Source organism: Gobio gobio (assembly GCF_949357685.1).
Source record: "Gobio gobio genome assembly, chromosome: 9".
NCBI classification, from domain to species: domain Eukaryota; kingdom Metazoa; phylum Chordata; class Actinopteri; order Cypriniformes; family Gobionidae; genus Gobio; species Gobio gobio.
The window spans coordinates 51397558-51423377 of NC_137115.1; the positions used below are offsets into that span (position 1 = coordinate 51397558).

General features: G+C 38.5%; 1 protein-coding gene across 2 annotated transcripts in view; it reads left to right on the forward strand.

Moving 5' to 3' along the window:
- The window catches only part of b3gat1a (beta-1,3-glucuronyltransferase 1 (glucuronosyltransferase P) a), a 143522-nt gene that overhangs the window by 90528 nt on the left and 27174 nt on the right, over positions 1-25820 (forward strand). The window contains exons 3-6 of one of the 2 annotated variants that reach the window (XM_079825043.1): positions 10185-10302; positions 18589-18731; positions 23387-23458; positions 23550-24058. In XM_079825043.1, coding sequence (XP_079681169.1) covers positions 18620-18731; positions 23387-23458; positions 23550-24058 — 693 coding nt within the window. In that variant the 5' untranslated portion in view covers positions 10185-10302; positions 18589-18619. The remainder of the gene's footprint in view (positions 1-10184; positions 10303-18588; positions 18732-23386; positions 23459-23549; positions 24059-25820) is intronic. The other variant, XM_079825044.1, reaches the window with a different exon arrangement.

The window sequence follows — 25820 nt, forward strand, 5'->3', positions numbered from 1 at the left end:
CACAGCCCACCTTCTTTAAAGGTTAACATACAGTATATTGTGCATTAATATTGTGTCTATTTACAGCATCCGGTGTCAGGGCCAGTGTCTATTATAATGAAAAGGTTTTCTAATGGGATATTACTGTATTTCTTTCACTTGATAAATCAATGGTAAACGGAGTTGCTTTCTCTCTCATGCTTTATGTTCAATAATCTGTATTTCAACCACACCATTATTCTCAATGACGGTCACTTCTAATTGACTATGCTTTATCAAAGCCACTGAAAATGGAGCAAAGATTTTTGCAATTCAATAAAACATTTACAACACATGACAAGTTGTGCGTTTGGCTTTGATCCGCATTTTGGACCACAAAAGTTTTCCAGAAGTCTCATGTGAAAAGCTAGCAGATTTACTTTAAAGAAGTCTAATTAGCAGAGACAAGAAAGACAACCAGCTATATGGTCTCTATGCGATTCTTTTTTAAGCTATGTTGTAATTGGGTTTCTTGTTCTGTCAGAAACATTTTTCCAAGGCTCGTATTTGGGAATATTCCGGGTTTAGTACGAGTTAGGCTCAGTCGACTGCACTTGTGGTATAATGTTGACTACAAGTCCCTCCATTTCTTCCGTTTACAATGGAAATGAATGTGGTAAACATTAAAATACTCAAACTTTCAATAATATAGCTGCAAAATGTAAATACTGTGCATGTTAACATGATTGTAGTGTGGAAGAATCACTTACTAACTTTTTCCACTTTGTTGCCATGATAACGTAATGCTCTAAACCCTAAAACTTGTATACAAACGTTTTAACAGAAGACTTAAAGGTGCAGTGTGTAGTATTTATGAGGATCTATTGACAGAAATGCAATATAATATACATAACTATGTTTTCAGTGGTGTATAAAGACCATACATAATGAACCGTTATGTTTTTATTACCTTAGAACGAGCCATTTTTATCTCCATACACATTGAAATCCCCATTTTGCGCCGTCATGTTTCTACAGTAGCCCTAAACGGACAAACTACAGAGCGCTAGTCACTCTCTGCTGTCTCAGACGACGACATCTTTGCCCATTGTAAGTCCACAAGACCGAAAGTGCACATGAAGTGTGCCATTTGGGACAGGACCTAAGTGGTGAGCGGTTGCAATTCACAACCTCACCACTAGTGCACCTTTAATTATAAAAGTATAAGCTTCACATTTATGTTTTAAAATTGGCCGCATTTACATCCATTGCACAACAAGTGCCTCGTTGTAACTTTGACTATTTTTTATGGTGTTGATTGAGCTTAATTTGTATTGAATCCTGGATGTTAATAAGCAAAAGGTTGATTAATGTGGTCTTCATAAACATCTCAGATCAAAACGAGAGCTATCGTAACTAATCCATATCGGCCTGGGTACCAATTCCAGTTGCTGCTATCTCTGGCCTCAGCCTGAATTTTGTGGCTGGCCCTTCAGATTACAATCTGCAAACTGAAAATAAATGGAATAGTGGAAGGAGGACAGGTCTTGGTGCAGGTTCTCAATGTGACATGGCCAGCCTGAGGCTAGCCTTTGAATCTCTCGTCAGTGCTGAGCTAGTACGCTGAAGACAGGACTCTCACCATCAATCACATCTATCTCTGTGCAAATGGCTTAGACCTACTTCACTTACCCTTACTGGAAAAATACTCCCCTCTAAATCAAAGTGGGAATAGCATTCCCTCCATCTCCTTCTGACTGATTAGGTTATTTAACAACACTGAGCGTAGCACAGTATAGAGCCGATGCATACAAATGCAGAGATCTAAATCTGTGTACACAGTGCTGACTATGGGTCATGACGGAGCTGTTCGTTATGTCTAAGACTTATGATTAAATGTTCAAGAACTTCAACCATTTGTAGACACGGAAAAACAGAGACGCTCAACCCTCTCAAATGATAATGTCTGATTAGACAGATCTGATTTAGTAGACAGACAGAACGATAGAATGGCAGAACGAAAGAATGACAGACAGATAGAGCGATAGAACTACAGAGCTAGACAGATAGAACAACAGACAGATAGAACGATAGAGATAGACAGATAGAACAACAGACAGAATGACAAGACAGATAGAACAACAGAGATAGATAGATAGAACAACAGACAGATAGAACAATAGAACGACAGACAGAATGACAGACAGACAGAACGATAGAATGAAAGATAAGACAACAGACACACAAAATGACAGACAGAATGATACAATGACTGATAGAACGACAGGCAGACAGACAGACAGAATGATAGAACGTGATTACGATGGACGGACGGATAGATAGACAGATAGAACGATAGGATGACAGACAGACAGAATGACAGACAGACAGAACAATAAAATGAAAGATAGAAAGATAGAACGACAGACAGACATAATGACAGACAGATAGAACGATAGAATGAAAGATAGAACAACAGACAGACAAAATGACAAACAGACAGAATGATACAATGACAGACAGATAGACAGACAGAATGACAGATAGATAGAACGATAGAACGACAGAGATAGAATGACAGATAGATAGATAGATAGATAGATAGATAGATAGATAGATAGATAGATAGATAGATAGATAGATAGATAGATAGATAGATAGATAGATAGATAGATAGATAGATAGATAGATAGATAGATAGATAGATAGATAGATAGATAGATAGATAGATAGATAGATAGAACAGCAGACAGATAGAATGATAGAAGGACATATAGACCACCGGAGAGAATGATAGAACGACGGACGGACAGATATAGACAGACAGACAGAACAATAGAACAACATGCAGATAGAATCACAGATAGATGGACAGATGGAACGATAGAACGACAGACGTACGGATATAGACAGACAGATAGAACGACAGACAGATAGAACGTCAGACAGATAGAACGTCAGACAGACAAAATGACAGACAGACAGAACGATAGAACAACAGACAGACAGAATGATAGAACAACAGACAGACAGAACGATAGAACAACAGACAGACAGAACAATACAATGACAGACAGATAGACAGATAGAACAACAGACAGAAAGAATCACAGATAGATGGACAGATAAAATGATAGAACAACATACGTACGGATAGAGACAGACAGAACGACAGACAGATAGAACGATAGAACGACAGATAGACGGACATATAGAACGATAGAATGACGGACGGACAGATATAAACAGACAGACAGATATAAACGACAGACAGACAGAACGACAGACAGCTAGAACGATGGATGGACAGATATAAACAGACAGACAGATAGAACGACAGACAGAACAATAGAACAACATGCAGATAGAAATCACACAGACGGACAGATAGAACGATAGAACAACAGACGTACGGCTATAGACAGACAGATAGAACGACAGACAGATAAAACGACAGACAGAGCGATAGAACAACAAACAGACAGAACAATACAATGACAGACAGATAGACAGATAGAACAACAGACAGAAAGAATCACAGATAGATGGACAGATAGAATGATAAAACGACAGACGTACGGATATAGACAGACAGGCAGATAGAACGACAGACAGACAGAATGACAGACAGATAGAACAACAGATAGAATGATAGAATGACGGACGGATAGATATAGACAGACAGCCAGATAGAACTACAGACAGATAGAACGACAGGCAGAAGGATAGAACAACAGACAGAAAGAATCACAGATAGATGGACAGATAGAACAATAGATAGAACGATAGATAGATGGATCAACAGACAGAGAGAACGGCAGAGAGAACGGCGGAAGGACAGACAGATAGACAGATAGACAGATAGATAGACAGACAGACAGACAGACAGACAGACAGACAGACAGACAGACAGACAGACAGACAGACAGACAGACAGACAGACAGACAGACAGACAGACAGACAGACAGACAGACAGACAGACAGACAGACAGACAGATAGATAGATAGATAGATAGATAGATAGATAGATAGATAGATAGATAGATAGATAGATAGATAGATAGATAGATAGATAGATAGATAGATAGATAGATAGATAGATAGATAGATAGATAGAACAACAGACAGAGAGAACAAGAGAACAACGGACGGATGGACAGATAGATAGATAGAAAGATTCACATGTTCATTTGGAGGACAGTTTCTGCTGTTGTCAAGCTTGCACTTTTCACTGTTCATCTTTGCTGAGATCATCAGGTAAATGGGCTTTGTGAATATCAATAATGACCCGTCAGGCCACCGTTCTCAGCAGCGCTCCAAGTCATTACTGCGACACGTACAAAGCAGGGGGCAGCGGTCAGGAAATGAGGGAATATATAAGCAGGGAGAGAAAATGAGCCGGACGGGGCTTTAATATGTTCGGCTGTATTCCGTGCTCTCAGGTCTGGGAGCGCATTCCAATTAGCTCGTTCAGAAATATCAGCGTTCAAGAAAAGATGCTTTATCAACTCCATCTTTCATTACTGAGATTAAAAATCCCTGGGCCATGGAACTCCAAATCCTCTTGTAAGTGACGGACACTGCGCACGCTTTTCTGCAATACAAACTTAGTGGGAGGTGAGGTGAGGTGAGTGACTCTAGCACCTCTGAGAGACCACAGCCATTTTGGCAGGAGCTCATCACAACGGGACGGTAGTTATCGGCCTGCAGGTGTTCTGTTCACTGCTGGTTAAGAGCGGGCCACGCATTACGCTGTCAAGGCACACAGGGATTGATTCTGATGTTTGGGATTCCGACCACGTTATTTCGCATTCTCGCCCTGTGCTTTTTTCCACAAGTAAATCATTTTGTAGGCACAAATAATATATATTTTTAAACTATTACCTAACATAAAATCAAGCTATTTTTAAATTAGTATCCCTCCTCCCATCTTAAAATGGTGATTTTTGTTGGTCCAACTCTACAATTAAACATTTTTGGTGTACTATAATATATCGAACTGATATTTAATTAATTGTAGAATTAAAATAGTAAAATTATTTTCATTTATTAACAGCAAAACTGTCGGGGAAAAAAATGAAACACTGTGGATCTTTCCTCTTTCTACATCATGTAAAGTATAGTAGTTTGACCTCCTGATGTTGACAATCAACATTTTCTGAAGGTTAAAGGGATAGTACACACAAAAATGAACATGTTGTCATCATTCACTCACCCTGATGTTGTTCCAAACCTGCACGACTTTCTTTCTCCTGTGAAAACACAAAAGAAGATATTTTTGAAGAATGCTGTCGAACCAAGAAGTTTTGGTTATTAATTTAGTTACCAGTTCACACATTCACCTTCCATTGTATGGACAAAAAAAAGATAAATGATGCAGGGATGACAACAGACAGGTTCCCTCGAGATTTAAAGAGTAAAATAAGGCCTGTGGTAAACATAACTTGATGATACTTGGAGTAAATTACACACACACACCTATATTGCAGATAAACGGCAATTTTCAAGCTGTTGAGTTTATTTTAAATAATATTCAATATTCAAGAATATTATTGATCTGACTGTACTGAAGCTGTTGTATGAGAACTGAACTGAGCTGGACCATGACGTCATTTTTTGCAGAACTGCTTTATAGATGAAATGATATAATTGAATAATTGATGATCTTTATAGCACAGACCTTATTTCACTCATAAAATGAAAAACCCTATTATAAAAATCCATAGGAAAATCTCAAGGGAACCAGTGGCAAATTAGGTATCCGGGTTGACGTCATCCCTCCACCACTGTATTACTAAAATATGTTATAAAGGTGAGCAGATGATGAAAGAAATGTCATTTTTGAAGGTGGTTATTTAAATTTTTTATTTGAGGACTATCCTTTTAAGCATCCACTTCACAAATTTTAAAAAAAAGAAACTATTTTACCTATCATATTGGTCTGAATATAACGCAATGTTTTTTTCTGAAAAAACGGGTTTGTCTTATATTCAGGGTCTAGACTTTTACATGTCAATAATACACCCGCAACAATGGGTGGCGCCAAATACGAAACGAGTGTGAAGAAATACGGTGTGTCAGAGTGTAATGTTAGAAGATATCGAGTGCAAAAAGACGCAATGCAACGCTTACCGTCTGAGAGCCGCGTGACTGTCGCTGACGGGACCAAACGCCCCCCGTACGTTTTTTTTCAACATTAAGATGTACCCAGATTTAATTTCTACTAGTGCTGGGAATCGATAAAAAAATTAACTAATTAATCAAAAAAAATTCTGTAATTAATCGCAATTTTTTTATATTTTTAATTTTTGATATTTTGACATTGTAATCATTTCAGTTAATCTCCAAATTAATGTAGAAACAATTTGAAGACAGTAGTATATTTTAAATATTTGTTGTAATGGCATCTTTTTATGAATGAAGGCCAGTATCACTGATACTAATGTCTCTATGAAACATTAATGACGTTACATTACAGTTTAACTGAAAGCTGCCAATTTCAACATTTATTAGGCTTTAAAAATTAAAATTTAAGTGAACTTAAAACAATCTTTACATAAACCCATTATAATAAATGTTATTTTTACCTGTGACCTTCCCTGTTAGACATATACAGAAATGTAATAGTTATCAAACACCTTTCTTAACTGCATAAATAATAAATTAAATATAGATTAATCATCAAAGCTACAATTTTCTCTGTTCCCGTTGTTCTTTGATGAACATTAATGACAGACATTTACTTTAAGAACAGCCTGCCGAACATGACATGGATCTGACGCGCATCTCATTTCCTCACAACTCTTTAAGTTCATTTAAGACGTTATTTAACTAATTTAAGACTCCTCATATGAGAATACTCAATTCTCTGTTGTTGTTGTTATTGTTTGTTCAAGAGCAAAAGAGAACTCGATGTGAGCAGGAGAATGACGCTAGTCTGTCTGTGCATCGAGTGTGTGTGTGTGTGTGTGTGTGTGTGTGTGTGTGTGTGTGTGTGTGTGTGTGTGTGTGTGTGTGTGTGTGTGTGTGTGTGTGTGTGTGTGTGTGTGTGTGTGTGTCAGAGTGTCCCTCGATTAGCTGACATGAGATGCAACCACACAGACAGGACACTGACAGTTATGATCAGTTATGAAAATGTAGAAATTAAAGTTAAAGCTCCAATCTCCTCCCAAAGTTCCCGAAAAATGTCCGTTGGTGCCTCAGTGACTTCTCACTAATATAGTTCACTTAAAGGAGTGAATGAAAACGAGTGTGTGAATTCGGACAGCTGTTAAGTGTACAACGGCTGTACACTTGTTATCGCGGTGCAATGTGGGATTGAATGAGTGCACTCAATAACGTCCACTATGGTTTCAGACACCCCTACAAATGGCTGTCCCCTCAAATAGTGCCCTATTTGAGGGTATAGGGGGCAATTTCGGATTCAGCAAGATGGATAGCCTAATTCACCCTTCACCGCAAGTTTGATTGACAGGCGATCTGACAAATCACATCGCCGAATCTGCTGTTTTGTCCGACAAAGCAGTCAGGAGAGTTAGTAGATTAACGTCGGTGGACTTGAACTTGGAAAAACGGTGTGTACTGACATCTTTCCGCGTTTAAAACAACATTTATTTTAGTGTTCATTAATGTTTATTTCATGCTTATCAATAAACTAGAAGGAAGAGATAATCGGTTCACGAGCAGCTTTAACTGAGGCGATCACCACACATTAAAGAGCCACAAAACGCTATTTATTGTTTAAATTTCTTTAAAAGATGACAATTTCAAAATTGAGACTGTTTTATATAAAAAGTAACTTGCTCTGTCCTCTCTGTCGGCGTGCTGTCAGTGTCCTCGATGTATTTTCTCTGTGTGAGAACGTGTGTGTGGTGTGAGAGCGCCATGGCTTGTCGGACATAGCAACAGTAACTAAAGGGGGCGGGTCTTTGCGAACAGTCAATTGTTATAGGCTATAATTCAGGGGTGCTACAGGTTATTTTTATGCAACATGACATCATGACTTTGCGTAAACATACACGACACTTTCTAAAGCCAAATGGCGTGTTATCTGTACGAATTTTGAGCTATCCGCGTGTATGTGTACGCCGTGTGATTCTGCGTGAATGTAAATTAATTTATAAACATACTAAATTATGTTTTTTTGAAAATGTATAAATGCAGAATGTTTCTTGTGATGGGTAGGTTTAGGGGCAGGGGCAGTGTGTGTGTGTGTGTGTGTGTGTGTGTGTGTGTGTGTGTGTGTGTGTGTGTGTGTGTGTGTGTGTGTGTGTGTGTGTGTGTGTGTGTGTGTGTGTGTGTGTGTGTGTGTGTGTGTGTGTGTGTGTGTGTGTGTGATGGGTAGGTTCAGGGGTAGGGGCAGTGTAGGGGGATAGAATGAAACGGCGTTGATAAACACGCTAAAAAGCGATTATGCGTCTTGACAGCCGCCAAAATGGCATAGCGAATTGCCGTGTCATACATACGCCATTTCATGAGATCAGTCTGTTTTTATGGTATGCCAAAAAGTGTTACTTTTTAAATTTGATTGTTTTACCAGTTTTTATCATAATTTCAATACAAAAATTTAAATATGCAATTTATAAATTATTTTCCAAAACAAATGTCAATCAAATAAAAAATTTCTTTATAAAGAAATGCGTTTATAAAATACAAGATTTGGTATTTTCTTTTAAAAAAAAAGGGGGGGGGGGGGTTGCCTTGTAATCAGGGTCGTCTTATATTAGGAACAACATAGTATTCATAAAAAGTGCCTTTTGCTCAACGTTCTCTGATCAGTACTCAAATGGCATGTCCGCCTGTCCTTCCTGAGTCACTTCAGTGCCCAAACCCTGATTTAAACATTCAGCAGCACATACACACAGTGTGCCTGGTCTGTGCTTGCACAGATTGCCTGTGTGATTTCCAGAGGACAGCATTATTTCAGTAAAACGGGCCTATAGCCCTTGTGCCACACAGACGCCTGAGAGATGAAGACTTAGTCTCTTTCATTCTGAGACAGTCCCTACACTTGATAAATCTATCAACAGAAGGTGGGCCGCATTTAAGTGTGCATAAACAGATTAAACACACATTACCTGATAGTTGCAGCTAAGAACATAACAGATCAATGATAACTGAAATTACACTCAAATGCACATGTACTGCATTCGTGCATTGTTTTGATTTGGACAATTCTTTGAAAGGCTATTATTAGTTTTCCCTTCATTGCTGCTCTCTGGAAAACCAGATTCTGATTAGCCAACTGTGGCACTCTTCTATCATTATTTTTGCATAATGATGCTAAACTGTTGGCCTATATTAGTCTTTCATCCCTGGTAACCATTCTCCTATACGGTCTCATATCACTCCATCTTCTCTTTCATCTCGCATAATAAATTAATTTCACTCATATCAATATTTAATGTCCATTTATTTATTTATTTGCCAAGTAATCATGTAATAAGTGGGATAATGAACAGTCAGTCAATCATTATTCGCAACATAAACCCCTTCGGGATGATACAGGAACCTTAAAGATGACTTTTTATGTCTATTGTATAGATTATCATTATTTTCTACTAATAACTGATAAGAAAAATCCGTACTGTTTAATCCTTAAACACGTTTTGATGTAGATACACTGTTGTTTTTCAACCAGATGCACTTCTAAATTCTGCTTAATATCAGGAAAACAAAAAACACAGGGGCTATGCTACTCTCAAAAAAATCAAATCTCTCTCCTCTTCAATTTTTCTGCCTCCAGAGAAGCTAAAAATACACTGTCGCTACTGCAGTCAACCAGCATTTGTGCTACAGCCTACACACACAGACAGGCTTGGTTCAAGGCACAGCATCATCATACCCAGCTTTCATATGCGTGTCTGAATGGGTTTCAGCGATAATAGTTTCATAATAGAATTATTATTCTCTTAGGAAGAGGTTTGGCACAAAGGGCATCTGACAGCTAATTCTTTTTTTCCTGTATTGCAAATATTACCACTGAGATTATGGGAGAGCGAGAGCCAACAAATGCAAAATATTAATTTATCAGCTCTGGATTGCTTTACTAGGTATTAATATTGTGATTTGAGACCAAGACACGTTCATCACTGTAACAGTTGGACAGGAGGTGGAAGAAGAACAAAATAATGGTCTCATCAACTATACCTTGTGGTCGTCTTCTCTGAAATGAACAGACAGATCTGCAGTTTGTGAATCCAAGATGTCTGTTTGTGTGTTTTAGGAGCTTGGGAATGCAGCATGGGATGCTCTGGGAGCCAACAGCGTGGTGGATGACCTCCAGCATGCGGCCGTCACAGCTGGACCTCACGCTCGTGGCCATCCGCCGTTTCTAACTAAGGGTGAGAAGTGAATCATAATATTCATTTTGTTTGTTTGTTTATTTATAACTTGTAGTAAAACAGGAACAGATTATGTAACTCTAAGGGGAACAGATTTCTGAAATGGAAACCGGGGACATTTCCTATTTGAGTGGTCAAAATACCACAAAAATCTAATTTGTTATTATATTTTATTTAAAGAAACGGGTACAATACAATTTTGAATGTTTTTGTTGTTGTGGGCTCTCTATATTATTATTAACATTAAAGCTACACTGTGTGATATTTTCCCCCATCTAGTGGTGAAAAGGTATATGACCATACAGTGAATTTTAGTTTCTGTTCCTCTCAATTCCGATTTCGTTTCAACTCCTACGGTGGCCGATTTAGTCCAAGATTAACATGGCTTCCAGTTCGACCTCGTCCACATTCGACACTGTGCCTGTGGGATATTCTGTGCGCAGTGGGATGGTTGGAACTCAACTGGCCTAATTATTCGGCTAGAAAGAACTGCAGCTAATCCAGAGTGAACTTTGGTGATAGTAATGTTTATTCAGTCATCCAATTGCAAGGCATAAACAGGTTTGCGTGGATATGTACATAAATGTGGTTTCTGTGAGAGAACAAATAAGGATGGTAAATATACATGATAATGAGATGACAGAAGATACACAGTTAAGAACTGTATAACTATACTTATAAGTTACATTTGTATAATGTAACCGTAAACCAGAGCTTATTGTACCATATATAGGCGCTAAATGCAGTTGTATTAAAAGGAGCTGCCGCTGCTGCTGCTAACAAGCGGTGTCCAGTTTATAAAAGTGTGTGCGTGCGCTCTGTATAACAATTGTTAATATGACGATCAGACCTGATACATATTGCCATCAACATACATTACAAGCAAATATTTTCTATAAACGAATAAACATTGTTGATAACAAAATAACTGAATGATTATTCAAATAGGTGAGCATTACGTTATTGTATGTTGTCACAAAAATACTTCTGAGGTAAAAGTAACTATTATTACTTGAAGTAACTATTATTACTTACGGAGTTATTAACGCACAGAAATACCACACAAGGAAAAACAGACTTTTGAGGAATAAACAAGCCAGGAAAACTCTGTCTAACTCTGTTACTGGACGCTGCTGAGATGAAAACTCTCTGCGCATGCACCAGACAAGTCTGAACAAGTTGACGCGCACATGTGCGAGGCAGGGAATTTTGTACAGTGCCATCGAGTGTTAAAACCGGTTAAAACGCGAAAGGTGAAGCTTGAATTTACGGGAATGTCCCTCTTTGGCTAATGTACTTTCAAGATGGAGGGGCAACATGGCGACCACCGTTAGATCCCATTACCTTATGTATTTTCAATGGCATATTATAAACTTACGAGAATACTTTATTACTTGAAAGAAGTAAATATACATTAATGAGCACATATATTTTTGAAAGAACTAAGTGTTTTTAGCTAAGAATAGACTAAAAATGTTACACAGTGTAGCTTTAATAATCATTATGATTTAGTTTGATTATTAGGATTTTTGGTCTGGATTTAATTCAACGCACCCCGCAAAAAAAACAAACAAAATTAAAACAGTTAATATAGAAACCATTGTAAATGACAAGCAGTTCAAAACAATATTATAACATGACTTAACAAAAACACATTACAAAAATAAAACTACATAAATATGATAAATAAAACTATTTACAAATATTGTAAGATTTTATAATTGTATTTCATATTTTCACAAGTTTATACTATATAAATTACTTCAAATGTTTTGTTACGTTTTAGCTTGAAAATAATTCTTACGATCCTTAATTGGTCTTGTTATTTTGCATTTTAGGCTTATTTTAGGCAGAAAGTATGTATTCTGCGCATGTATTTTTTGCAAGTGTAATTGTTTAGGTTTTTTTATATTTATAGTTCAGATGTGTGTAATCACTGCTTTGCGACTGCGGAACTTTTGGGGGGGAAACAATCCCGCACCCCGTTGAGGCTCTGTTATAAAACACATACAAACAGTTTTACTTTACTTTAACATTAATAGTACGTTACTACCTTGAAAGCAATAACGATGTTTCTTTAGATATTTGATGATAATGCCGCTCTGCTCTCGGTTACGTTCTTCATGAAGTAGTAGCGACGCGCGCGCGTCCAAGTAGAGTCAGCGTATCTCACAGCGCCGTCTGATGGTGACAATAATCACTACACGATTGCTCCTATAATCAGCAGCTGCTGTATTTTGGTTGGGCGCTTTTTTGCAATATATCTGCGGGTTGTTTTGAACAAGCTGTAAAACGGGGACTTTTCTGGGGACGGCTCCAGTCGGGGACAGAACACCAAAAACCGGGACTGTACCCGGAAAACGGGGACGTCTGGTCACCCTACTATGGAGGAACTATGCTTAATTGAAAACCAAATTTAAGGATGAAAAGAAACCAAAACTGTTGTTGATAGACAGTGGTCGAAGCCTCGTCAATGTCAAAATGACAACATCTATTAGGATGTCTGGATTTCAGTACACAAAGCCCCCAGACAACATGAGATGTGGAAAATCAAAAGTGATTTCACGACTATCAAAAAGAGGGACATTTTTTAGATTAATAACGGCAGACAGAAGAAAGGAGTCCATTTTACCGTCACTCCCACAGTCGGTATTAGAATACCCACGCAAATGTAATACAAAGTATAGTGTTATAAATGTACATATTTAAAGAAAATATAAAATAATAATCAAGTCAAGGGTCCATTGCGATGGCCAATTAGATTAAAGGAGGCGGGGCTTACCGTTAACAGAAGACAAGTAACGTAACGAACATATTCACGATAAAACCCTATGGATAAGGGATAAGGGCCAGCAGCCATATCACCCTGTAGCCAGAGACAGGTTTCCCACTGAAGCTAAGCAGGGCTGAGCCTGGTTAGTTCCAGGATGGGAGACCAAATTGGGAAAACTAGGTAGCTGCTGGTAGAGGTGTTAGTGAGGCCAGCAGGGGGCGCTCACCCTGTGGTCTGTGTGGGTCCTAACGCCCCAGTATCGTGATGGGGACACTATACTGTAACAAGCACCGTCCTTCGGATGAGACGTTAAACCGAGGTTCTAACTCTCTGTGGTCATTAAAAATCCCAGGATGTCCTTCGATAAAGAGTAGGGGTGTAACCCCGGCATCCTGGCCAAAAAAATGTGCCCATTGGCCCTGTCCATCATGGCCTCCTAATCATCCCCATATATATATATATACGATTGGTATCATCCCTCAGTCTCCTCTCCACCAATCAGCTGGTGTGTGGTGGGGGTTCTGGCGCAATATGGCTGCCGTCGCATCATCCAGGTGGATGCTGCACATTAGTGGTGGTTGAGGAGATTCCCCCCTTCTATGTAAAAGCGCTTTGAGTGAGTGCCTAGAAAAGCGCTATATAAATGTAATTAATAATAATTATTATTATTATTATTATTATTATTATTATTATTATTATTATTATTATAAAACACGCTATGACCGCTTCACCCAGTGGTTCTCTGAATCACTGCACAACACCCTTAGTAACCACTCTTAGCAACGTAAACATATGGTTGTTCTCATTGATATTGTTCATTAAAGCTTACTGTATTATAGTATTGTGTGAGAGAGATTGAGTACGTTTATTACCTGCATTCAGATTTAGCATATTCCTTCAGGTCAGTCCTATGTTCATATAACATCCACATTCGCTGCGGGTCGAGACCTCGAGACAGCGCACATTTGTCAGTTGCGTCTTGTTCTCCTGTTCACACAACAAGTTTCAGTGCTTTCAATTTAAAAGTCTTCGCTACTGACTGACTCACTCATTAAGACAGACTTTGCCGCCATCTAATGGCGAAATAAAGTAATATTATCAGTGGTTGCTTTTCACGGTCAGGGACTATTTTTTCCGGCGGAAGAAAGGCTTTTATTGATTACTTCATGAAAGTTGCATTAATACATATATATTTTGGCTTTAATATTTGTATTGTGTGGTAACCGTTTTATAAAAGTAATACGCCCCGTGAAGCCGTGGTTTACAGTGAATTTATAACAGCCAAGAGGGTTTTATAACAGCTGCACCGCGTCCTGCCTAACAGTATTTATATTATAACAGCTGTTATAGAAATGTTCAGCGACTTTTTAAAAACATGAATCAACTTTTTTTCAAAATGATAATGAAAGCAAAGCATCATTTACACACGTTTCATACAGGGGAAAAAAAACAGAAAACTTTAATGAAATAAATTAAAAAGTTGAAACAAGTTCATTGTCTTAAGCTTTAAGATGCCTAGATGATGAAATATGTTGAAGAACATTACTGTTTGACTTCTCTTCTAAAAACAATGAATAAAGGATTTGGATGAGTGAATTTACTGCAGATAGCAATAATAGATTAGGCTAATAATGAAGTATTCATTAGATTTATCTTTTTGTATATAAAAAAAGCCAACCAGTAGCTACATTCTTAAAAAACAAAGAGAAACCCGAAAGCACATTACAGTTAATAGCAACAATTAGAAAATAGTTAGTTAACCCAAAATAGAAAATAGCTAGTTAACCCGAAATAGTTAGCGGCTAGAAACCATAAACACTACAGCGCTCGTCAACGTCAATGTCAAAAATGCGATGGCCAATCAAATCAGAGAAGGCGGGCTTTAGCGTTCACGTAAACCAGTAAGAGCTGGAATCGATGCCTCGGTTATAACGGTCAAGGTAAGACATGATACGCAGTTGAACAATAAATATCTGACCACTGTTTTACGATAACGTTAGAAATGACCAGTGGCGCAAAAAGTGGGTATGCGCTATAAGCGGCGCACAGGGGCGCAAAAACGATGATGTGGAGAAAAAAAAAAAAAAAAAGTGGTATTTTCTATATGTAGCTGCTGTTGTGCGTTTCTAAATAATTTCTGTATTTCCTCAATATTGTGTAACATTTTAGAGGACTAACAGTTAACAGGCTAAAGTAGGCGCACCGGTAATTCCGGTGGCAAGCCAAAAAGTGTTCATATACGCTTGGGCGGGCGTCTGATTGCGCACTGATGACACGTCAAAAGCGTGCGATTTGACAGCAAAACGCGCGTCCTTACCACAAAAATGCGCGTTCTTCGACGGTGCGCTTTGGGGTCAAGGAAAACCCCAGAGCGCACGTTAAGAACGCGCGCTTATGGTAAATCGAGGACGCGCGCTATGAGTCTGAAAAAACGCACGCTTTTAACATGTAGGCTAAACAGGTAAACCAAAGGCAGTGCAAACTTGTGTTTGAAGTATCCAAACAGACTAAAGAATGTGCTTTGTGTTCTCAAAATTGCATGCTCACTTTTTAGGGCACACCTAAAGTAAAGTTACATATTGTAAAGTTACATATTGTTGACCATCTTTTTAAGTCATTACACTATTTACCACGATACACTATGACTGTTATAGAATTAAATGAAATCAGTATCAACAAAATCCATTTTACCATTTATCAAAATCCACTTACATTAATTAATTACAATTGCCTAAATAATATCATGAGATTTTTAGATTTATGTTCTAAATATAGTATTTTAATTATAGAAATATGAAATTATTCCAGGCCTATGAAACTTAAACTGCCAGTATATTTGGCGGCGTGAGTGGATTCTAGAATCATTCAACTAATTCGTTCTAACCGACTGTTCAAAAACGGTGAATTATTCGAGAACGAAACCTATACTTTGTTTGAATCTATTTTTGTTGGAAAAATAGAGCAAAACTGTAAAAAATGACAACTTGTTTATTGAACTGTTGTATAAAATTAATATCCCATTTTGCAATCGTGCTGATATAGGCTACTCTGGAAAATAGCACTCTTGCTCGTATGATAGTGCTTAACGCATAATTTCCTCTTTAATTACTTTCAAACAAATGTTTATTTTTATGTTCGTTATTAGCCTATTAATAACTATTTGTTATTGGGGGGGCGCCAAAATTGTTGCTGCATACCCCTCTGGCACTGGGTAGTTGCGCCCCTGAAAATGACCCACAGTAACATGCAAATTACGCAATGTCGTTTTGAATTGAAAACATATGATGTACATAAGTTACTGTAATTCGTACGTCACAGTGAGGACCGTCATCGTTTGCAGCAAATTTAGCAAAATGTAAAAAAAAAAAGTGAAGTGTTTATATTGTGAATGAAAGTAATGAACCTGGTGATCTGGCTTTAACGTTAGTCTTTCAGTAAATCCACCTTTTCTCTTACATAATGATTCATAAACTCAAAAAGTGGGCGAGTTATCAGCATCAGAACATGGTATAACGAGTTGCTGTCACTCAAATGTTGTGTGTGTGTGTGTGTATGTATATATATATATATATATATATATATATATATATATATATATATATATATATATATATATATATATATATATATATATATATATATAAACAAATTGTGTATTATATATAGCCTATAAAATAATATTATTAAAAAAATATTATTTACTTATTACTTACTAAAGAAATTCTACTTTAAAAAAAACTTTATTCATTTACAGTGTTGGGCACGTTACTTTAAAAAAGTAATTAGTTATAGTTACTAGTTACTTCTTACAAATAGTAACTGAGTTAGTAACTGAGTTACATCATTATAAAAGTAACTAATTACCAGGGAAAGTAATTACTGCGTTACTTTTTTTTTCTTTCAAATGTTCAAATATGTCAAATAATTTGGATGCCCCCAATATTAGATATGTTAAATGAATGAATTGGACACTAAATAGAATAAATTATTATTATAAAACATTGTACATTAATGTGCACTATTGTAATGTTGCTGTGGGACAATGTGAGAGACACCTATCAAATTCAATGCATTATTGTAAATATTATCAGTAGGCCTACTATAGTGTAAATATTGTGTAAATATTATCAGTACTATACTTTCCTGTGGTAGTGGAGCTCACGTTATCACCTGGGTTTTTAGCCACTAATTTTGTGGCATATGATGATGTGAGGCGCTTCAGAATCACTTGCCACTGGCGTGGAGAGACTCTTTCTTCCTGGGCATAAGTTGCACGTTACTTAAATATTCTTACCTTTCACCTCAACGAGGGAAAAGTAGCGCTTATACTTCCAATTTGCGAAAGCTACCTTTGAAGTCGTTGGACTATCGCTGAATGTGTGTGCGTCATAGGTGTGTGTGTGTGTGTGTGTGAACCATAGACCGTGAAAAAAATAGGTGTGAACTCAACCTATCAACTTCAACCTTGTCTCCCACCCACCAATCATCATCAGTTATGTGTACCACCGCACCCACCCCCAACACGCATGGCTGGTGCGCGCGCACACGCACACACACACACACACACACACACACACACACACACACATTGCAGGTCCAACTGACAGAGAACCTGTTCGGATGAAAAGCGCTTCAGTGAGCTCAATTATAGTAACGCGACTAACGCCGCATTTTTTCCCCTCAGTAACGCTAACGGCGTTGTAACGAGAGAAACAGTAATTCGTTTGATTACTCGTTACTGAAAAAAATAATTCCGTTAGTAACGCCGTTTATCTGTAACGCCGTTATTCCCAACACTGTTCATTTAATTCTCTTCTTTGAACAAGAACATGTCTGCAGCCATTGTGTTTTGCTCAATAAGTATATTATATTCATTTATTTAAATAAAAATAAAAAAGTGTTTAATTGGTACAAAATTCAAAATTTTCCAGACATAATCCTGATCTCTGGCCTGTGGTTATTTATTTGCTTATCTCAAAATGTTAAAAAAACAACAACATTGGAATGCATGAAGGTATTAAATGATTCAGTGCTGTAAAACCAATAAAAGAAGCTTAAAATCAATCATATACAGTTCAAATTAGCTAGGTGCAGTGTGGTTTCTCCTCCTGGATCCTGTAATCTTATTTTGTAAGCATTTGTGCTACGTGTAGTTTATCTGTATTTGTCAAACCAGTGTGGGGTGTGCATTACCGATGCAACTGCAAGTCATCAGCAAAAATGATAATTCTTTTTATGTGTATAAATTATGTCTAGAGGGATCATGCACATGATGATCTTTTCACCTACAATTTGTTTTTATGTTAAGGCTTGTTACCGGGGATCTGAGACAGTATAGTAGATTATCACTTTACTTGACCACATGGAGCTGAAATCTAATAAAAAGTGATGATCTAATCATTTTGATCAGATAGTACATTCATTCCCTGACACTTATTAGATTCCCACATATCCTGCCATTTACATATCTCTCTATCTCTCAGTGTCTGACTCTCTTTATTTCCCTGTCTCAGGTAATGACCAGGCATAGAACCAACCCTGGAGATGCCGAAGAGAAGAGATATTCTTGCCATCGTGTTAATTGTGTTACCATGGACCCTCCTCATCACTGTGTGGCACCAAAGTGCAATTGCCCCCCTGCTTGCCATCCGAAAGGGTACCAACCTCTCTTACATACAATGATATGTGGTGTTTAAATGGCAATTTTCTACCAATCAAATTTCCGCACAAAGCCTAATAGACTCTCTGATGAACTCAGCGAGTCGATTTATTTGTGCTCATTTGAATACGGTCATGTTAGAAAATAAATTTGCATATCATTATTCTCACTGCACAATTATTTTTTAAAGAGCGTTAAAAAGTATTTTATTTTCCAGCAATACCAATTTGTTTTCTCTCTAACCAACCACAAAACCGTGAGTTTAACGAGTTTACTTTGTCTTTCAGCTATTTCATGTGACCTTTTTTTTTTTTTTTTTTTTTTATAATGTGGATAAAAACAAATCCCACTTTCTATAGCACATCAGTTGAGTTTGAGTTCATGAGCCTCACTTTAAAATTCCACTGACTCCAATGAAATTACCCAGCAGCTTTTCATTTATTCAACTGCAGGAGATTTCTCCAATAAAACCACTCTCTGAGGAGCATTTCTGGTGGCTTTAGGTCAAAATGACCAGTTCGTACGTCTACAGTTTATTTTAGCACCCACATTAAAACACTTATGTAAGTGGATGATTCACATACACATAGCCTGTTATTTATGGGGCATTTGGGCCAATCTAATGGATTCACAACAAACAACTAGTCACTGACCACCCTTAGCTCTCAACCTACAGGGAGATAGGGACACCCAGCATTTGAAGATCATCTATATGTATATGCATGTCAATATCATAAGCTTATGGAGATTTACAGATGTGTATTCACAGAAGTTATCATGATGCAATTATCGTGGGCTTGTATGATGCCTAGGAGGCAGTGAACATCTGGACTGTTAATGGAGTGCGCTAATCTACTGGTGCTAAAATGTCTGAAGTGAGAGCAGGGCACTAATTGAACAGTGATAAAGATCTGATATGTGAGGTGCCACCATCATTTCTGCCCTTAATGAGCTATCAGCAGGATTGTGCCGGAACTGCCCACACCATCATTTTGTGAAAATACTCTAGAAGTTGTTTGGGAACACTGTAATTATTTTAGCAATATCATTACAGGATGCCCAGAGGTTTAACAGAATAGTTCAGCCAAAACTGAAAATTCATTCTTTCCTGGAACAACAAATGAGATATTTTGAAGAATGTACCACAATGTCCTAAAAAGCTCTGAATTCACCTCTGCCGGTAATAGACTGACTGACGCAAAGGTCATTCAGCCCTAACCCCAATTAAACACATATAAACCAACAATTCAAACCGTGCAATTCAAATATGCCAATATTTTTCAATATTATATAGTAGGTGAAAAACAGTATGTTTACGTATATCCTAATTCATTGTTTTCAAGGGTTACTTCACCCAAAAATGAAAATTCTGTCATTAATTACTTACCCTCATGTCATTCGACACCCGTAAGACCTTTGTTCATCCTCGGAACAAAAATGAAAGGGGGGTGAAATGCTGTTTCATGCATACTGAGCTTTTTACACTGTTAAAGTGTATGGATTCCCATCCTAAACATGGACAAAGTTTCAAAAAGAAAGTTGGACGTTTGATGGAGAATTTCTGTGCCAAAAATACTTCCGGTTTCTCATAAGTTTTGGAAAGTTTTTTTAGAGTATGGGTATATGTGACGCTGCAGTCACAGGACTTCACAAAATCAACAATGTCAACAAAGATGTGTGTTTTTGGTTGTCAGGGCAAGACAACCCTGCACAGCTTCCCAAAGAACCATGCGTTAATGGGACTGTGGATGGAGGTTTTTTTCCGGAGCAGCAACGGAGTTGTGCAAGTGTTTTCGTTTGTTCCCTGAATTTCTGCGACGATGGTTTATAAACAAGGTACAGTTCAACTCCGGATTTGTAGCTTGTCTAATGCTGAAAGATTGAGCGGTTTCAGCAATTAGTTGGACACTTAAACATTTTGAGTTTACTCGCTTCATTCGCGCGTGAAATTCCCTACACAACAGACGCGAATTCGCGTCATGGGAGGGGCTTCTGCCAGCCGGCTTGTCTCGTTGTGAAATGGCGAATAAGCTCAATTTGCCGGCTTTAACTAGCCTGTAGTCTCAATGGCCTACGTATAGCTCAAATTGAGTAAAGAGCGTTTTTTACAACTTACCAGATTGTCTCACTTTCTTCCAAGCAAGATCCTGTTTCTATAAAGTACATACATCTCCGGGTATCCACATATGATTTTGTCCTCATTGTTGTCACTACTAGAGCAAGCTCCTGATTGGTCAACACGGCGCGAATATCAGCCAAAGTTCAGATTTTTCAACTTGTGCGATTCATGCGAACGACGCGTCAAACGCTCAATTTGCGCGAAACGCGTCATTCGCACCGCAGAATGTCTACTTGCGTCTTTGCATTGACTTAACATGTAAATCACTCGCACGAAACGCTTCATTCGCGTCTGGTGTTAACGCACCATGAGCCATTGGATTTCAACAAAAATATCTTTTTGTTCCGAAGATGAACAAAGGACTTACGGGTGTCCAACGACATGAGGATAAGTAATTAATTAAATAATTTTTCTTTTTGGGTGAACCAACCCTTTAAACAGTTGGGGTGTGATGAGAGCTCGCGCCACGAGATCTTGCGATATTAAAATGTGATGAGATTTCTCGTCAAATGAACAGCTGTGAAACTGGCATAGAAAATATGCCACCGCTACATTTACATTACATTACGGTGCACATCCGCAGAACCTCCTCCACTGTCGTTTTGCTTTTTTTAATAGAAATAAAAAACATTTAATTCAGTTGGATAACGGTCGCTTTAATTGTAAACTACTGTAAAAGTCTGCTCTGCTCATCCAGTTGCACAAAGTGCAATAGAAGTCACAGTTCACCGATCATGTGACGATAGTAAAGCGAACGGACTGAAAAGACCATGCGGAGGATTTGTTGTGCATGCAGTGTCTGATACAGTAAATGTAGAATGCTAATTAGTTAAAACATTTCAGAATGCACCTGCAGACAATTTTTCAGTCATGTATTTTGTCATTGTGGATTTCTTAAAAATACTGTGCAAAAATTTCATTCTCGTAAACCAAATCTTGTGTCTCGTCTCATGAGCTAATTGTCTCGTCACACCCCTATTAAACAGGACTAGGATGACCTACTACTTCCGCAGAGATATTGAAGTGGCAGCTTTACTATCCCATGAGACCACAGGAGAGGATTTGTGAATGGCAGTGAAGCGATGCAACTGACACATGACAGTGACAACATGGCATATGTAGTTTCAAACCAAATGTAGTACCTACTATGCAGTATGCGATTTCAGATGCAGTGAACGTTACTAGGTTTTTAAGGTCATTAGTATAGCCATAGATCAGGCGTCTCCAATTTATGTCCACAGACCTCCAACTTTCTTCAGGGCTGTGTCCGAAATCACCCCCTATACCCTTAAATAGGGCATTATTTGAGGGGACAGCCATTTGTAGTGGTGTCCGAAACCATAGTGGACGTTATTGAGTGCACTCATTCTATCCCACAATGCACCGCAATAACAACTGAGTGTACAACTGATGTGCGCTCTACGGCTAGAGAATACCCATAATGAATGCACTGAATGAATCCCCGCGTCTCGCATGGCGCCCGCAGCTGAATCAATCATCCATCCATTTTCCAAACCGCTGGTCGAGCGTAATATCATACAGGTATACATTTAATTGATTACTACATAGTTTAATTACAGTTTATACATGCTAGTTTCCATGGCAAGTGTTCAAAATAAATATTTTCATTACTACCGGAGCTGCCAGTTTGCTACGGTTTAAATGATTATAAAACAGCGAGCACAAACTATGCAGCCCTCCCGGCGCACTCAGTGTCCAAATTCACTCACTCATTTTCATTCACTCCTTCAAGTGGAGTAATGTAGGGGGCGATTTCGAACACAGCACAATACTCCTGCCTGTTTGCTTCTAGCAGTCCCAAAAACCTTGATTAGCTGGTTCAGGTGTGCTTATTTAGGGTTGGGAGCTAAACTCTGTCGACCTCACTGTCGAACTTTGCCAAAGGCATTGGAATAGTTTCAAAACCATGTTCCTACCTAAACAAGTAGTTCTGTTCGAATATCAGAATTTTCTGAAAGGATTTCGACTGCTGATTACAATCATTTTTTCGAAGAATTCAAGAATATAAATGAACATCATTATGGTTGATCTCCCCCTTTTTACACTTTTATTTATCAAGCATGATTATACGCATTTTAAACCACCATTACAAGTCTTTCAATGCCAAACAATTGCTTTATGTGAGAATCACCAAATTTGATAATTCGCCGTAACACTCAAATCCCAAAAACATTATTGAATTGCCGCCCAAAGAAGCGCTACTACAGATTAGATGCCAAATGCTATAGTCATGAATAAAGCGAGTGCTATTATTAGCATTGCATGTGCTTTTATGGTGATACTTTTTATAAATATGCCAAGATATTCTCCAAAATAAATCCTTTTGTTCTTCAAAAAAGAAGGTCATACAGATTTGGAACGACATGAGAATTTTCATTTTTGTCTGAACTATCCTGTGAAGAATTCAAGAGCAGAACCTGTGCTTTATGGGTTTGAATCAGTGCCATCTACCACCATAGAGTAACGGTATTATGATCTCCTGTATTATGGTTCCTGCTCTCACCCTCTCCAGTCTGTCGCCATCTAGTAAAAGAGATCTTAATCATACCAGAGCGACTAACCATCCACCGGCAACGGCTAGCAGGTACTCCTCTAAGGTTTGAGGCATGCGTCAGACATAAAGAGAACAGCACTGGAGTGCGCTAATGTCTTAATTCTCTTTCTCTGTCTGGCAGATGACGGGACGGAGACTAGGCATGAGACCGGCCCAGCCACAGACTCAAAGGAATACTGCTCACAGGACAAGGACATAGTGGAGGTGGTCCGTACAGAATACGTGTACACGAGACCTCCGCCCTGGTCCGACGTATTGCCCACCATCCACGTCATTACCCCGACGTACAGCCGTCCGGTGCAGAAGGCAGAGCTAACGCGATTGGCTAACACCTTCCTCCATGTGCCCAACCTGCACTGGATCCTGGTGGAGGACTCTCAGAGGAGAACCCCTCTGGTCACGAGGCTTCTGAGGGAAACAGGGCTGAACTACACACACCTCAATGTGGAGACCCCACGGAACTACAAGCTGCGAGGGGACACGAGGGATCCCAGGATTCCACGTGGCACCATGCAGAGGAACCTGGCTCTGAGATGGCTACGGGAGACCTTCAACTCCAACAGCAGCCAGGCGGGAATCGTCTACTTTGCAGATGATGATAATACGTACAGTTTAGAGCTGTTTGAGGAGGTGAGTTAAGACAGGTGCAAGCAATTTTGAGTTTAAAAGATGTCTAGCCGTAGCCTGGATGCCAGCCGAACTAAGTCCCGCCCACAACATTTTAACTCGGGCAGTTCGGTCTGGACTTGATCCGTAGAGAAGTAATTATGCCCGAACAGAAACTGTTCGCACCAATGAAATTGTCAGGGCGGGCTTTAGACGATGATGGACAGATGATAAACAGTAACGTAATAATCCACGTCACCAAAAGCGCTTGGGTTGAATTCGTTCTAATCCTAAACAGAAATATTGTCCGTATATGCATTCACCTTCACTATTTCTCTCAGAAATAATGATCGTGTTGGTAAGTACTCTGTGTATCCTTAAATTGTTTTTTTACAACACCGGCAAAGATCGTTTACACTCATCTTTTTCTTCTAACGTTAATTATTCCAGCGTGCGTGGGGGGGGGGGTTCTCCGGAAGAAAAAAAAAAGGCATTTGGGGGGTAAAATATGTGTTATTTTGGCAGGGCTGCCTGCTAAAATTCGCATTCCTGTGTCTGTATATCACATAATTGGGGTCGCTTCAACCCGCGGACATGGCAACAGCGCAGTTAAGTTCTGTTGACATTTGACAACTAATGTTATGCGTCGCTCCGTTGCTCTGATTGGTTGTAGGTCTATCCAATTGAGGTCTTTCCTGGTTCGGTTGAAACACGCCCCATAATCACAGCCCAACGGAGCAGTATCAGACCCATATTCTGACTAGAATTGAGTATGACGACGTCAGGCTAGTCTAGCCGTCCAAACAGGCCAAATTTGGGCTGTGTCAGTGAAAGTTTAATAGATGTCTAACCATAGCCCAAGTATAGACTAGTCATTTAGAACATTAAGAAATGAAACCAAACACTTGGTAATCACTGTTGACTTTGCTTACATGATGGAATATCATAAATCTCACAAGTTATTTTGGCATAAAAGACATGTAACTATATTCATATTTTGGCTAGAAGTGGGTTATAGCCGGACTATATCGGGTCCATAGTTAACCGAGACAGTGAAATGACGGCTATTGCTTGCTGGGATGTAACATCAATTAATGGGTGTTTGTAAGTAGTCTTACTCCATTGATTAAGTAATAGCTTTGTTTGAGTGCTTCAAGTGCTTGATCATTTGATTTAGTGTATTATATTCCCATCACTCTCCTACTACAAATTACCCTCAAAGAAAGCAAAATATTCATTAATTTTAAGTGCCCCTATTATGCTATTTTAAAGGTTCCTGATTTTGTTTTGGAGGTCTTCTATAGGTTTACTTGTATACAAGGTCAAAAAAACACTTTAATTTTCTCATAATATACATTTGCATATCACCTCAGTTCACAGAGTCTGAAAGCGATTCAGTCGAAGATTCAGTCTCCTACTTTGCTCTGATTGGTCAGACGGCCCAATATTTTGTGATTGGTCTTCCGCTTATAATGCATGTCGAAAACGAAATGCCTAATATTATATATGAATTTCGGCTCTGGAGGCTTCTTCAGAGCTTGATACACAGTGATACGAACAGTAACAATGGCATCAGTTTTCCATATCAATTCCAGGCCGAGTCCTCATCCTTTGGAAGTGCGTGAAGAGTGGATTTACTTTTGGAGCGCTGAAAACAGTATCTTCTCGACATGTCGACAAGAACCAAGCTCTTCCAGTCTGAGCTAAAGGGTCAAAGTAGACGTTGTTTGCAGGCAGCCAATGAAGACCATAGGTTGGCGTTATGCAAATTTGTTAAATTGTTACG